Consider the following 15602-nt stretch of genomic DNA (forward strand, 5'->3'; position numbering starts at 1 on the left):
GGCATAGTATCGGCCCGTTGCGCTCACTTGGGGAGTGAATCATTGGACGGAAGATCTTCCTCTCTGTCTCTCCTCTCTGTATATCCGCCTTTCCAATAAAAAAATAATAAAAATTTTTTTAAAAAAAGAAATTATACTGATTTAGGGCCCAGTGCAGAGTGGCTAAATCCTTGTTTTGCAACTGCCGGGATCCCATAAGGGTGCTAGTCGATGTCCCAGCTGCTCCACTTCCCATCCAGCTCCCTGCTTGTGGCCTGGGAAAGGAGTGGAGAATTGCCCAAAGCCTTGGGACCCTGCACCTGTGTGGGAGACCCAGAAGAAGCTCCTGGTTTTTATTGGCTCAGCTCGGACCATTGTGGCTACTTGGAGAGGGAACCAGTAGATGGAAGATTTTCCTCTGTAAATCTGCCTTTCCAATAAAAAATAAATCTTTTTTTTTCTTTAAAAAAAAAGTATGCCAATTTAGAAAAGTGGCTAAGTTTCAAAAACAAATCAGCTCAAAGGGATACCAATTTAGAGAGAATTAGAAAATTAATATAAAAACCAGAAAAAGAGTACCAATGAACAGGCAAAGCCGACCTCAAAACCTCTTTCCTTTCCTTCTCCGTCCAGAATACTCAGAAGGTATTCTAACAGCTTTGCCTTCTTCCTAATGGTCTGGACAGTGAACAATGGCAGGGAAGAATACACCTACAGAGAAAGCCACGGCCCGAGTTCCCCACCACCACTCCCTTTCCTTAACTGCTCCATAACCACAATGCCCAGAACAGGAAGGAACAGGAAGGGCAAGACATTCTCAGAATTGGGTTTTTTTTCCTCCCAGATTTCACCACTTCCTATTAGCAACAGTTGCACACATTTACAGGCTACCATGCAATATTTCACCAGTTACACAATGTATACAGATCACAGCAGGTAATTAGCATCTCCCTTCTTTGACATCATCTATAGGATTCTGTAATCAGGACTCAAGGATGTACTCTTACAATCTGAGTTAGAAATCAATTCAGTTTTCCTAAAGTAAATCTAAAACTGAGACCTTGTGTCACTACATTAGCTCTGGCATGGAATCTGGGAAATTAAACATTGAGTTACACAACTTTATCCCTACAGAAAAAAAAATTGTTCCAAAAATTACAAACAAAAGATTATTTACAAAATAATCTTGTTTTTTTAAAGATTTATTTTTATTGCAAAGTCAGATACACAGAAAGGAGGAGAGACAGAGAGGAAGATCTGTTCAATGATACATTCCCCAAGTGGCCAGAACAGCCAAACCTGAGCCGAACCAAAGTCAGGAGCCAGGAACCTCCTCCAGGTCTCCCATGCAGGCACAGGATCCCAAGGCTTTGGGCCATCCTCGACTGCCTTCCCAGGCCACAAGCAGGGAGCTGAATGAGAACCAGGGCTGCCAGGATTAGAACCGGCACCCATATGGGATCCCAGCTCATGCAAGGTGAGGACTTTAGCCACTAAGTCACCACACCAGGCCCTACAAAACAATCTTTTAAAAAATTATTATCAGCCATTACTCACCAGAGAAAAATATTAATTACAGATTATATGATTATTTTTAATGCAGTAGGGTAATATATATACTAAAGAAAGCATATAATGATTCAGAAAAAATATTTAGAAATGTTCAAATATCAACCATAAGCCTGTTTTCAAAAACAAACATTACTTTAAAATTAAAACTGCCGATATAAGATCAAGACGCTTAAAATAGAGTAAAAAATTATTTGCATATCTCTTTGAACCCGGATCTGTTCGTTCTTGCTCCTTCCGCTATCACACCATTTATGAGTAAGAGTCATCTCATCCCTAAAACAGAAACTTGGAATCATCCCTTGCCACTTGCCTTTTAGAAAGTTTAAAGACTCAACAAAAATAAGAGAATTACTCTGTGAAACTAATTGCACTTTCCCTCCTAAAAACCATCAGTAATGACTTTTGGAAAGCATCCCATTTTTCCCGGATGCTCTTCAGGGAATACAAAAGAGAGGACAGCAGCTGACTGCAAGAACAGTGGTCAGATCCTGGAAGAGGAGGGGTTACGTGAGGAGCTCCAAGTTAAAAACCTGGGTCAGCCACAAAGCTTCGGGGACTCCGAACATGTCCTCTGCCACCACAGGTTGCAAACATTCCCCAACTCCTTCATGAAACCTGTCTCCCACCGAATCTGCAGCTCACCTCGCACGTGGCACTCTAGAATGAAAACTACCGACAGAACTGCACTGGTAACCTTGCCATGTCTTGAAGCGAAAAACAAATGATATTCTCCAACTGCAGGGGTTGTACATCTTGAGCAGATTTCGACACAAAGCCTCTTACAAGAGGGACAACTGAGGCAAGGAGAGAGGAAGTGACTCGCCAAGGACAAAGTGTGAGTGGCAAGCAGGGTCAAGCGTTCACACCGGGCTCCTAGGGTTCCTCGCCCACAGGAACCCAGGTTGTGCCGCAGGGCCTGCACTGCCCAATGCCAGGTGCGCACCGACCCCAGAGAGCCGTCGGCGGCTCCGGTCCTCCTCGCCGGGACTCTTCTCGGGTAAAACCGGGGCAGGTGAGGACTTGGCGCTGAGAGAGCCTGCGAAGAAGCAAACCCGGGCTCCCTGTGGGGCAGCTGCAGGCGCACACAGCCTTTAACCCCAATGTGCGCTCCAGCTGCCTCCACCCACCACGTACACAGCGACACACTGACCTCTCTGCGCTGGGGTGCCGCGGGGGCTGCCCTCTAGGGACGGCTCTCCCAGCACACCCCCGAGACGAATCTGGTCGCCCAATATTTAATAAAGGAGGCGGGGTGCTGAAACAAAGCGACCCCAAGCGGTCCCCCCTCCCAGCCCCGCCACCGAGGCGGGCGAATGTGGACTACGATTCCCGGCATGCCACGCGCCGACGGCCCCTCGACCACTACCACGAGGCAGCGCGATGGCCGCCGGGGCTCGTAGTCCCCCGTTCCGCAGTCCTGAGGGGCGCGGCGGGACAGGCCAAGCCAGCCCGTCAGCCCCGCGGGCCTCACCTCGACGATACGGGCGCACTGGGTTCCCTTGCCAGCGCCGGGACCGCCGAGGACGAACACGACCAGCGGCTTCATGAGGCGGGGAAGGGAGAGCAGAGGCCGGCGGGTCCGCAGCAGAAAGCCTAGGCCCAGGAAGTGCAGCAGCTGGCGGCGGCAGCTACTCAGCATACACGGCTGCTCCGCTCGAGGAGCTGACAGCGGCCGGCGCGGTGGCGGCGAGGGGCGGGGCGGGGCGGGGAGGCGGCGGGAGAAGGGGGCGGGCCGAGCCGGCGCCCGCCGCGGCCCTGCCGCCGTCGCCGCCGGGTATCCGCGCCCAGGCCGGAAGGGGAGGGGCCTGCCGCCGCGCGCTCCGCGCCCGCGCCTGCGCAGGCCTCCCGCGAGGCCACGCCCCTCATCTACGTCTGGGAAGGCGTCCTGCTCAGCGTTTGGGCGGCAGGAACCAAGCCTTCCGGACTCGGTCTGTGCTGGACGCCCCGGGACGGGCTACGCGGGGAGAGCAAAGTCCATTGTCCCTGCTCCCAAGCTGTTCAAATTCATGTGTGTACTAAATAAGTACACACGCAAATAATACACGTCAGCCATGCAGTGTGAAGGAAGTAAACGCTGGGCTAACGAAAAGGCATTCGGTTATGGCAGAGAACTCAAGACACAACATTTAAGCGGAGACCACAATAAAAAAGAACAAACCCAAGTAGACTAGGCTAGGGCGTCCCAAAAACAAAACAGCACATCCAGAAACCCTGCCACGGTGTGGTATCCTAGAGCAAAGGAGGGAGGACCCGCCACACAGGCGCGTGAAGCCGGGGAGCTGAGCCCGGTGAAGAGGTGGGAGGGTTGTGCTCCTGGGTAGATGATGGCTCAGGCCCTCAGGAGAGAGATTTAATTCTAACGCAGTGCGAAGCCTTTTAAAATAACCTTGTTTTCCTGTCCATTAGGAAAGAATCTGAGGGAGGAGGAAAAAAGATTCTAAAAGCTGAAACTCCATGAACCTTTCAGTTAGAGATGTAGACCGTCCAACTGGAAAAGCCATGAAGTAGTGGACTAAGCATCCCATATGGGTGCCGGTTTGTGTCTCAGTTGCTCTACCTCCCATCCTGTCCCCTGCTTATGGCCTGGGAAAACAGTGAAGGGTGGTGCAAGTCCTTATGCCACTGCACCAGCGTGGAAGACCTTGCTCCTAGCTTTAGATCGGCTCATTTCTGGCTGTGGCATCCATTTGAGGAGTGAACCAGCAGGCAGAAGATGTGTGTGTGTGTGTGTGTGTGTGTCCATACTCTGTAACTCTGCCTTTCAATTAAGAATAAAAATAGAGCCCAGTGTGATAGCCTAGTAGTCAAAGTCCTCACTTTCATTCGCCTGGATCACATAGGCATGCTTGTTCATGTCCCAGCTGCTCTGCTTCCTTTCCAGCTCCCTTCCTGTGGCCTAGGAAAGCAGTGGAGAACAACCCTAACCCTTGGGACCTTGCACCTGCATGGGAGACCTGGAAGAGGCTCGTGTCTTGTGGCTCCTGGCTCCGGATGAGCTCTGTCCATTGGGGAGTGAACCAACCAGCAGATGGAAGATCTTTCTCTCTCTCTCTCTCTCTGTAAATCTGACTTCCCAATTTTAAAAAATAATTTTTAAATAATAAAAATAATTCTTACAATCATGGTTTAAAAGAGGGGTAGGAAACACATTTCTCAGGATGGAAAACATTTTTCTAATGGTAATCGGTAAAACTTCTAGGATATCTGAAGAATTCATTTGCTTTTGAGATCTTGGATTTAAAATAATGAAAGGGGATGGTATTTTGGTATAGCACGTTAAGCCACCACATGTGATGCCTGCATCCCCTACTGAAATGCCAGTTCAAGCCCCGGCACGGTCCCTTCTGATTAGCTACCTGTTAATGCTTCCTTGGAGGCAGCAGATTGGGGGGTCAAGTTTTTGGGTTTTCTGCCACTCACTCATAACCACAGGAACTCTAGAAGACCTTCCTTCCCCTAGACCCATCTCTAGAACCCAGTGGCCACACACATTGGAAAAGTCAAAACGGGAAACAAGCCAAGTAATTCAGGATCTCAAAATCAATTGTTGTTGTTGTTTTTTTAAGAATCCTTTTATTTGAAAGGTAGAGTTACAGGAAGAGAGGGAGAAAGTGAGATCTTTGGTCTACTAGGTGACTGCCCAAATGGCCACAAATGGCTAAGCCAGGCTTGGCCCATCTTATGCTGCTTTTCTCAGTCACATTGCCAAGATGTTAGATCAGAGGTTCAGCAGCTGGGATTCAAGCAAGCACCCATTTGGCATGCTGGTGTTCTAGGCAGTGATTTAACACGCTGCACAACATTGTTGAGGTTTTTACCTTTCTTTTTACACCAAATCGCCATGTGGCACCAATTCATGTAAAACAGAACTGGTAAAAGACATGATGCTTAGAGGTCAACACCATGGTACTGCGTGTGTCTGTGGCATTGGCATCGTGTTGACACTGATTCTGATCCTGGCTGTTACACTTCCAATTTAGCTCCTCGCTGATGCCCTGGGAAGGGAACAGAAGATGACCTAAGTGTTAAGGCCCCTGCATCCATGTGGGAGACCAGGATGAAGCTCCTGGGTCTTGGCTTCGCCCTGGCCCTTCCCTGGCTGTTGTAGCCATCTGGAGACTGAACTAGCAGATGCAAGATCTCCCCCACTCTCTTTTTCTGCATTTCACATGAATAAATATAAGTAAATTGTGTGATTTGTTTCCTTAAGGGATGCTTAGCCCATTGCATAGTGTGGTAGTAAATGGACTTTCTAATTTTATTTTTTTAAAAGATTTATTTTTTTTTTATTACAAAGTCAGATATACAGAGAGGAGGAGAGACAGAGAGGAAGATGTTCCGTCTGATGATTCACTCCCCAAGTGAGCACAACGGCCGGTGCTATGCCGATCCAAAGCCAGGAACCAGGAACGTCCTCCGGGTTTCCCACGTGGGTAAAGGGTCCCAAAGCTTTGGGCCGTCCTCGACTGCCCTCCGAGGCCACAAGCAGGGAGCTGGATGGAAAGTCGATCTGCCAGGATTAGAACCAGTGCCCATATGGAATCCTGGCGTGTTCAAGGCGAGGAGTTTAGCTGCTAGGTCATGCCGCTGGGCCCATGGACTTTCTAATTTTAAAGTCTACAGGCATTTGGTACAGCAGTAGTAAGTTGCTGCTTGGGACACCTGCATCTTATAGTAGAGAACCTGGATTTGAATTCCAGCTCTGCTTTCCATTCCAGTTTCCTGCCTAAGTGCACCTTGAAAATCAGCTCAAGTTTGCTGTTATACATGTGGAAGACCCCTGATAGAGCCACTGACCTAAAAAATGAAATAGCACATGGGAGTGTGTGGGTAATCTCTGTGTCTGTCATGCTATCTCTCTCAAGTTGAAAAATAAATAAATTAAGATCTATGTATCAGTGCTATTGTGTGTCTCAATAGGCTAATCCTCCACCTGCTAGTGCCAGCATCCCATATGAGCATTGATTCTACCCTGACTGCTCCACTTCTGATCCTGCTCCCTGCTTGTGGGCTGGGAAAGCAGCAGAGGATGGCTTAGGTACTTGGGCCTCTTATCCACATGACAGACCAGGAAGAACACTGTTGAGGTTTTGACCTTTCTTTTTACACCAAATCGCCATGTGGCACCAATCTATGTAAAATAGAACTGGCAGTTAAAATTCCCTATTTGTGAAATCAGGATGATGGCACATCAGTTTACACTTCCTGCGTAAGTGATGCAATTGTTTCTTTTGTTTCTTTTTTTACTGAAGATTTGATCCCATTGTTGGGAGGAAGTACTCAGACACATAGTTTTAGATTTACTACTGTGTGCAATTACAGCCTTCATTCCAATTAATCCAAGTGTTGTTTTTTTTTTTAAAGATTTGTTCATTTTTTATTGGAAAATCAGATCTACAGACAGAAAGAGAGAAAGAAAGATCTTCTGTCTGCTGATTCATGCCCTAAGTGACCACAGCAGCTGGAGCTGAGCCAATATGAAGTCAGGACCCTGGAGCTTCCTCCAGGTCTCCCACATGGGTGCAGGCACTCAAGGCCTTGGACCATCTACAGTTGCTTTCCCAGGCCACAAGCAGGGAGCTGGATGGAGAGTGGGAGCAACTGAACACAGACAAACATCCATATAGGATCCCGGTGCATGCAAAGGGAGGACATTAGCTGCTAGGCTGCCATGCCAGGCCCCCAGGTTTTTAAAAAATAAAATAAGTAGGGCCTGGAGCGGTGGCCTAGCAGCTAAAATCCTCATTTTAAATGTACTAGGATCCCATATGGGCACCAGTTCTAATTCTGGCAGCCCAACTTCCTATCCAGCTCCCTGCATGTGGTCTGGGAAAGCAATCGAGGACAACCCAATGCCTTGGGACCCTGCACCCTCATGGGAGACCCAGATGAAGCTCCTGGCTCCTGGCTCTAGATTGGTGCAGCTCTGGCCATTGCGGTCACTTGAGAAGTGAATCATCAGATAGAAGACCTTCCTCTCTGTCTCTCCTCCTCTCTGCATATTTGACTGTGCAAAAAGAGAGAGAGAGAATAAATAGATTTAAAAATATTAATAATAAAATAAATAAACCTAACTTAAAATAAGCTGTTATAATTTTCTGTCCCAAGAGCTTTAGGTGTCCAAAAATAATTTGTATAAATTGACAGATCTGATCCTCTGAAACATTTCTTATGATTAAAGCTGTTGTGGTAGTGTGAGTTAAGCTGGGACACTCACATCTTCTAATGGAGTGCTTGTTCCATTCTGGGCTGCTCTGCTTCTCATGCAGCTTTCTCCTAAGATATTCTGGAATTCCACTGCAAGAGGCCCCAATAAATCATTTTTAAAAGAGCAAATCTTGGGCCCAGCATGATAGTCTAATAATTGACGTCCTCACCTTGCATATGCCAGGATTTTGTATGGGTGCAAATTCACATCCTGGCTGCTCTACTTCCCTCCAAGCTCCTTGCTTGTGGCCTGGGAAAGCAGTCGAGGACAGTCCAAGGCCTTGGTAGCGCGCAACTGTGTAGGAGACCCGGAAGAGCTCCTGGATCCTGGCTTCAGATCAGCTCAGTTCTGGCCATTGTGGCCATTTGGGGAATGAACCAGTGGATGGAAGATGTTTCTCTCTATTTTTCCTTCCCTCTGTAAATCTAACCTTGCAACAACAAAAAAATAAATAAATAAATCCTTTTCAAAAAGTGCAGATCTTCACACCTATGGAATCAAATCTGTAGTGAAAACAAAATGAATCAAACACACACACACAAAAAAAACCACATTAGTATAACTTAGTTCAGAAATGTAAATTGAGAAATGACAAGTTGGATGTTTGAAGAAACTTATTACAATAAGTAACAGAACCAGGAAAAGGAGAAACAGCCGATTCCAACTTCCTTGTTCCTGGTGGTGACAATGGCTCTTTCATGGCCACAACCCATCTGTTAACAGGCACCATCAGGGTTTGTAACATTGAACATTTACTTAGTCTGATCATAAAGAATGTATCATGTGGACAGGGATTGAGAGAGAATAAGGAAAAATAATGATGTGTGTGTTTACTTGTACATATGGGTCACTAAAACAGAATACCATAGATTGGGAGGCTTATAAGCAAAAGAAATGTGCTTTTCACTGTTATAGAGGCCGGGGGATTTAATGCCTCACGAGGGACAATTTCTTGGTTGATAGCGTCCTTCTCCATGTGACTTTGCATGGGAAAAAGCAACAAGGGAGTTCTTGGGATGGGACATAGTTTTGAAAGGTAGATTTACAGAGGGAAGGAGAGACACACAGAGAGATCTTTCATCCAATGGTTCACTCCCCAAATAGTCAAAATGTTCAGAGATGAACCCATCTGAAGCCAGGAGCCAGGAGCTTTTTTCCTGGTCCTCCACATGAGTGCAGAGATCCAAGGACTTGGGTAATCCTCCAGTGCTGTCCCAGGCCATAAGCAGAGAAGTGGCTCAAGAAGTGGGACAGCCAGGACCTGAACTGGTGCTCATATGGGATGGTGGCACTGCGGGTGGAGGATGAGCCTGTTATGTCACCATGCCAGTCTCAGGTGGTGTTCTGTTAAAAAATAATTTTGGGAGGATGGTGTATTGGCATAGGAGGTAAAACCATTTTCTGCAGTGCCTGTTCATGTCCACTCAAAAGTGGTAGATGATGGCCCAAGTGCTTCATCCTCTGCCACCCATGTGGGAGACCAAGAAGGAGCCCCTGACGCCTTGCTTCATCAAGGGCTCTCTCTACTGAGGCCATCTCTCCCTTTCTCTCTCTCTGACTTTCAAATGATATTTAAAAATAAAAGTAAATTTTAAATATTTCTATTTCTTTGCAAGGAAGATGGGCAGAGGTAGGCAGAGGATGAGTTTTTAATTTACCTCCCCAATGGCCTAGGGCCTGGGTCAGTCCAAAGTCAGGAGTCCTGAACCCAATCAGGATTTTCTACGTGGGTAGTACTGACTCAAGTATTTCAGTCATCACTTTTGCTCCCTAGGATGCACCTAAGAAGCTACAATTACAAGAGGATCAAGGACTCTATCTCACGTGTTCAGATAAGGAATGCAGGCATCCCAAAACCATGCTAGCTATGTAATAAACCCCACCCTGAAGGGTTTCTTTCTTTCTTTTTTAAAGATTGCTTTTTATTTGAAAGGCAGAATTATAGCGAATGAGGGAAAGACAGGAGCAAGATTTTCCATCTTCTGGTTTCTTGCCAGACGGCCACCACTGTCAGAGCTGTACGGGTCCAAGCTGGGAGCCAAGGGATTTTTCTGGGACTCCTGTGTGTGCAGGGATCCAAGGACTTGGGCCACCTTTTGCTACTTTCCCAGGCACATTAGCAAGGAACTGGTTTGGAAATGGAGCAGCCAAGACTCCAAACTGGCACTTCTGGGGATGCCAGTGCCCCAGGCAGCCATGGCTGGCTGGTACCCACCCCAGGACGCTGATACCTTCCTAAGAGCCCAGCACTAATGACCCAAGTTCTCAAGGCAAGGTGTTTACTCTTGCCAAAGGATGTTGATAAGAAAACAAACCAAAGAACAAATCTTTAGTCTGAGCAGATAGACTAGAAATGCAGTTCAGGCTCTGAGATCTATCCAAGTTGCTCAGAAAACTAGTTCTTCAAGCGTCAAATCTGCAGCAAACTGACATCTCAATTCTTGACTCTGCACAAACAGCTCTGGAAACAGTAATAAAACCTATTTATTTTGGCTGTTAGAGTAAAGTAAGACACAATACAGCACTAACAGTGGAAATACGTGTAAGTTATGATACAAATATTAATACCATCAATTAGTTTACAAAATCTATAGTATTGGGATACCACAGATTATATTACACGTATTATGGAGAATATAAATGATTTACAAATCCGTCATGTTCTTTTCGCTCAACGGGAAGAGAACGTGCCAAAAAATTGTTTTTGCGAGGAGAAACTGCTTTTTAGGAAACAAATTGTAAGAACTCTTCTACTTTGCCGTCCGTTCTACTAAACGATTTGGAACTGTTCCTAAGGCGACCGCTTCTGTTTGCCTAGCGACCGCTGCTGCAGAGGGGACTTCCTGCTCCCTCGGTTCTTCAGCTGGTCTTCTTTATTGCGCGTGCGCTAGACTCGCCCCACCCCGGAACTTAACCGTTGACTCAATGAAGGGTTTAAATTCTCGGAATCCAAGCTGGAGCGCTGGTGGCGCCCTCAAGTTCTCCGAGGAGGCTTGGGATTGGTCGAGAGAGGAATCAGTGCAGAGTCCTGATTGGCTGTTGTGCCAGCAGGTTGCGGCGACTTCGCGTGACGTATGTTGCTCCGCCCTCGCGCCCTGACTGGCTGAGCTTCTGACCAATCAGCAGGCGCGGCGCGCCCTTCGGTTTCGCGAGCTGGTGTTTGCCGCCTCGGTTCCCGCGACCCCAACGTCCCAGAGGCGGGTCTGAAGCTGTCTAGGCGCTTGCTGGAGCTTTCCTCTTTGTCGGCAACGGCCTGAGCCCAGCGGCGCGGAGCCTGCCCTGCGTGGGGCTTGGCCTTCCCTGCTAGCCGCCAGGGCCGGAAGCTGCCGGGGAAGGAGGGTGGGTAGCAGGGCCTTGTGTCGGGTTGGGTCCTCAAGGACGCCTGGGCCGATGACGAGCAGGGCTGTGACGAGGAGTAAAGCGGAGCACCGATTCCTTGGGCGTCGTCCACTCTGCGGTGTGTGGTGCAGTCGGTAACGTGCCATGTAAAGCCGTGGACCCAACCCCTGGCTCGGACCCGGTGAGGGGTGAGTTAAAGCCTGAAGTTCGTGCTCAGCTCTGTACAGAAATATCTTCTAACATCACCGCGGGGTGACTGGTCTGCGACCAGGGTGGTGTGGGTGGGGAAAGAGGAGGCGAGACCGACCCGATGCGTCGTGTCGGTGCCTTTTTCTCTGAGGTTTTAATGGTAGAGCTGTTGTGGTTTTAGTTTCAGTAGCTTTAATTGTGCAAGACTGTCAGGATACGTTACTGTATTGTTTTAGAAAGAGAAATGAATCTTGTCATCCTGATGCCTAAACTGGTCCTGAAGTCCACTTAAGTCTAAGTCGGCGTTACAATGGAATTTTGTTCTCACAAATGTTTTTAATCCCTGAAAAGTCCTTTTCCTCCCTTCAGACAGATCCTTATTGTTAGAACTGAAGCGAAATGTGCAGGGCCTAGAGAACACTTAGAACTTAAAAGAATATAGTAAATAATACCTCAATAGGAAAGGCTACATCTACCTGTGTTTCTCCTTGATAATGTCTAGGTAGAGCTATTCAATAGGCAATTAGAAATATGAGTTTTAAACCAAGAGGTAGAAGATGAAGGCTTCCTTTATGGCGGGGTGTGCCTTCAAAAAGTTCATTGAAGATTAATATTACGCAAATTGTGCATGAAAAAAGCTTGCATTTTAATTTCATTTTCTTTTTTTTTCCCCCAAAGATTGATTTCTTTGGAAAGCTGAATGATAGAAATATCTTCAGTCCACTACCTCAAATAACTGCAGAAACTAGAGCTGGGCCAGGCTGGAGCCAGGGATTCCATCAGAGCAGGAACTCAAGTACTTGAGCCATCCTCTGCTGCTTCCAGGGGTGCAGTGAGCGGGATAAGAAACAGAGTAGTTGAGACTTGAACCAGCTCTGCTCTGTGGGGTTGGCTTAGGCTGCTGCCCCACAATACCTGCCCCTTGCCATACATGTTTTGAGCTATAGGTGGCTGTGGATAATACCGAGAGAAGACATGTTGACCAGACAAAACAAAACAGGGCCTGGCGCAGTGGCCTAGTGGCTAAAGTCCTTAACCTTGATGCGCCAGGATCCCATTTGTGCACCGGTTCTAATCCCCGTGGCCCAGCTTCCCATCCAGCTCCGTGCTTGTGGCCTGGGAGAGCAGTCGAGAATGGGCTAAAGCCTTGGGACCCTGCACCCACTTGGGAGACCCAGATGAAGCTCCAGGCTCCTGGCTTCAGATCGGCACAGAACCAGCCATTGTAGTCACTTGGGGAGTGAATCATCAGATGGAAGATCTTCCTCTCTGTCTCTCCTCTTCTCTGTATATCTGACTTTGCAATTAAAAAAAAAATTAAATCTTAAAAAAAAAAACCCAACACGGAGCAAGAAGGCTAAAGCAGCCCCTGGGACACCCACATCCCATATTGGAGGGCTGGAATTGAGTCCCATCTCCTCTTCTGACCCAGATTCCTGTTACGATTCCTGGGAGGTAGCAGCTGAAGGCACACAGGCCTGGGTTCCTGCCACCTTCCGGGGGAGACCTGAATGGAATTGCTGGCCCTTGATTCGCCTGGCCCAGGCCTGGCTGTTGTACTCATTTAGGGAATGAGCCAGTGGATTGATGAATTTCCTCTCTCTGTCATTCTACCTTCAAATAAATATCCGATTATTTTGTAGTTTTAAAATTTAAAATTTTAGTTTTTTTTTTTTAACATTCAATGTGGTTCGTACATACAGTCCCAAGAACATGATGTTGTCTTCCACTCTCCTTTCAGGGAAATGTTTTTTAAGGAAATGATACAGATTTTTTCACTGATGCAAGTTAGTTTGCAAGGATGCAGTGTTTCCCTTCCATTGTCATAAGCACTGGAGATTCCTTGATGACTTTGTTGTAGGCCCAACAGATGCCAAACCGAATTGTAGCCACATGCTGTGCTGTGCTTTCTGAGGGTTGAGGCTTTTGATCAAAATCCCATATATTGAATACTGTTTTATCCAGTTCATAAGTAGGTGTGCTTTTCCTTAAAGAGTAGATATAATGGTGGTAGTTTTTGCTGCCTTATTTCTAGGAAATCTGATTTTTCATTTGTCATTGCTCTACTTATTAATACATATATCACAAATGTTCACAATATTAGTGCATTCTTGTTGGCTTGCTAGACAGAGGCTTTTTTTTTAAAAGAACTCAAAAATGTTTAATGTTTAAAAACGGGGACTTTGTTCCCCGTTCACACTCATTTTTGTTAAATGATCAGATGAGGTTCTCGATGTCTTTAATGTCAATGCAAGAAGAAAAAAGTACAGAAAGAAGTAGTAAAATAACATAATCACAGTTAATTGGGGGAAACAGAAGTGATGTTATAACCTTCACAGGAAGCAACAATACAGCTCTATAACAGGATTATAGAGGTTTCAACTGAGAGGCAGGGGTGTGCTGAACTATCTCTACGTGGCCAGATATGGAACAGTGAGAAAGGAGCCCCTGATGCTCAGATGCTCACAAACTTCCTTCATGTGTGACACATGCTTTCTCCTCCTCATGAGCAATTACCAAGGAGTCTCCTTATAATGTGGAAGGCAGCCTGAAGAAGGTAGGAAACAGCCTTAGGAATGGGAAAACCAAACCAAACAACACTTAGCTAAAAGAACAGGTAACTATTGTCTGCTTATCTATGTAAGTAGAAGTGTGTGGCTTTGATAGACCGTGGTGAGGGATCTAGAGGAGCCTCCCACACTACATGCAAGGCCCATAAGGGCCAGTGATGATGTGATAACCAGTTACCTAGGATGAGCTGCAGGTGGACCAAGTACAAATGGAAGAGCTGGTACTCACAGGACCTCAGGGGAGATTATGTAGGACTAGCTGCAGGGAGACTTGGCTATACTCTGGCACAACAGGGCTTCACAAGATGGACACTACAGGATGAGTGCTATAGGGTGAAGCAGAAACTGGGTGGGAGTGTCAGCTGCACATAAGGATGGGGATGGGGCAGCAGAGCAGGTGGATTGTGTATTGTGCTTTAACATTCTTTGGAAGTCTTCCAAAGATTGCTGCAGTTTCATTTTAACATAGGCCCCTTAGCCCATCGTTCCTGAAAGACTTCTCCTTAAAGCATCTCATTGATTGGCCGTGAAGAACCAGGGCAGACATCAGGCCAGCAGCATGCCAATCAACTGAGAGTGCGATTCCAAAACCACTCCAGCAATGATCCCTATGTTTGTCTCCATGAAACTGGTCACTGGATCGTAACAACTCTTCTGGTTAAGTTTGGTGGCAACCGTAATCAGATTGTGCAGATCCTGGGCATTGCAGCCAATTTCATTTGTGCAGCCACGTGGGGGGATGCCGTGCTCCAGGAAGTAGGGGCTGGCACTCCGGTTGGTGTAGTTCTGCACACCAGCAGCTCAGGCTGTGCTGCACATAGTGCACTTGCCCAGCTCCTCTCATCATTGCCATTGCCATTCTGCATGGCATCCGTGTTAGTCCTGAGGAAGGTGTCCTTGATCTCATGATGAAACACAAAGCCCGAAATGCCAGCGACAAGCTCAGCCAGGAACACCAAAGACAGGAACGTGGCATACAGCTTCAGCATCCATGGGCTACCATGGCATGTGGCAAAGCATTCAAGCAAGCCAAAAATGACGATGGTGGTGCCAGTCCCAATCAGCAGATACGGAGCATTTGTGGCATTCTCAGCAGCCAGGGAGCTGTAGGTGCCATGTGTGAGCTTGCCTCAGGCTCTGGCAGCCAGCAGGATCACCTCCGTGATCCAGAAGACGAAGGAGCAGATGATGGGGAAGGTTCTGAGACAGGTTATCACAGGTTTGCTCTCTATTCTCCTCGATGCCGTACTACAGAACTCTGGCAGTGGCAGGTGGCCAGAAGTCTGGTTCTTAAACATGAAAATGATAAGAATATTCAGACACTCATTTATTTAAATGAAAACCAATGTATTTAAGAGAGAAACACCCCTACCCTCTGGCTTGCTCCCCAGAAGTGTTTGTCATGGGCTGGGTGGTGACGGGATCCCAACCATGGCTGTTTCCCAGGATCTACATGAGCAAGAAGCTGGAGTAGGGAGCCTGGGATCCAGGCATTCTGATACGGGATGTTTTCTATGAGTGCCTTTTTTTTTTTTTTTTTAATGTTTAATCATTATTATTGAAGTGTTACTTTAAAAAAATTGTCTTGGGGATACCAATCGTTTTCAAATCCAAAACTTTTAAATCTTTAGTAAGTCTTCCAATTGTCATCTCAAAGAATTGAAGTGAATATGTTAAGGACTGGAGTTTATCTGAACTGTGTATGCATTTGGAGGCAGGTGTGCTCAGCCGAGCATGTCTTCTCA

At 46.9% G+C, this 15602-nt stretch overlaps 2 protein-coding genes and 1 pseudogene across 6 annotated transcripts in view; 1 reads left to right on the plus strand and 2 right to left on the minus strand.

Annotated features, from left to right (window-relative positions):
- Positions 1-3252, minus strand: part of CMPK1 (cytidine/uridine monophosphate kinase 1) — a 33349-nt gene extending 30097 nt beyond the window's left edge. For both annotated transcript variants that reach the window (XM_040978585.1, XM_040978584.1), the window contains exon 1: positions 3023-3252. In XM_040978585.1, the coding sequence (XP_040834519.1) occupies positions 3023-3190 (168 nt within the window). In that variant the 5' untranslated portion in view covers positions 3191-3252. The remainder of the gene's footprint in view (positions 1-3022) is intronic.
- A 7842-nt stretch (positions 3253-11094) lies between these two features.
- The window catches only part of STIL (STIL centriolar assembly protein), a 71819-nt gene continuing 67311 nt past the window's right edge, over positions 11095-15602 (plus strand). The window contains exon 1 of one of the 3 annotated variants that reach the window (XM_040978587.1): positions 11095-11286. The gene's annotated coding sequence lies outside the window, so the exon portion shown is untranslated. The remainder of the gene's footprint in view (positions 11287-15602) is intronic. The other 2 variants (XM_040978586.1, XM_040978593.1) reach the window with 2 other exon arrangements.
- LOC121155329 lies at positions 14371-15155 on the minus strand (annotated as a pseudogene). The gene has a single exon (XR_005883644.1). The product of XR_005883644.1 is annotated as a tetraspanin-7-like (transcript).

Source organism: Ochotona curzoniae, unplaced genomic scaffold, assembly GCF_017591425.1.
Source record: "Ochotona curzoniae isolate NIBS_2020 unplaced genomic scaffold, NIBS_Ocur_1.0 contig_291, whole genome shotgun sequence".
In the NCBI taxonomy this organism is placed as follows: Eukaryota; Metazoa; Chordata; class Mammalia; order Lagomorpha; family Ochotonidae; genus Ochotona; species Ochotona curzoniae.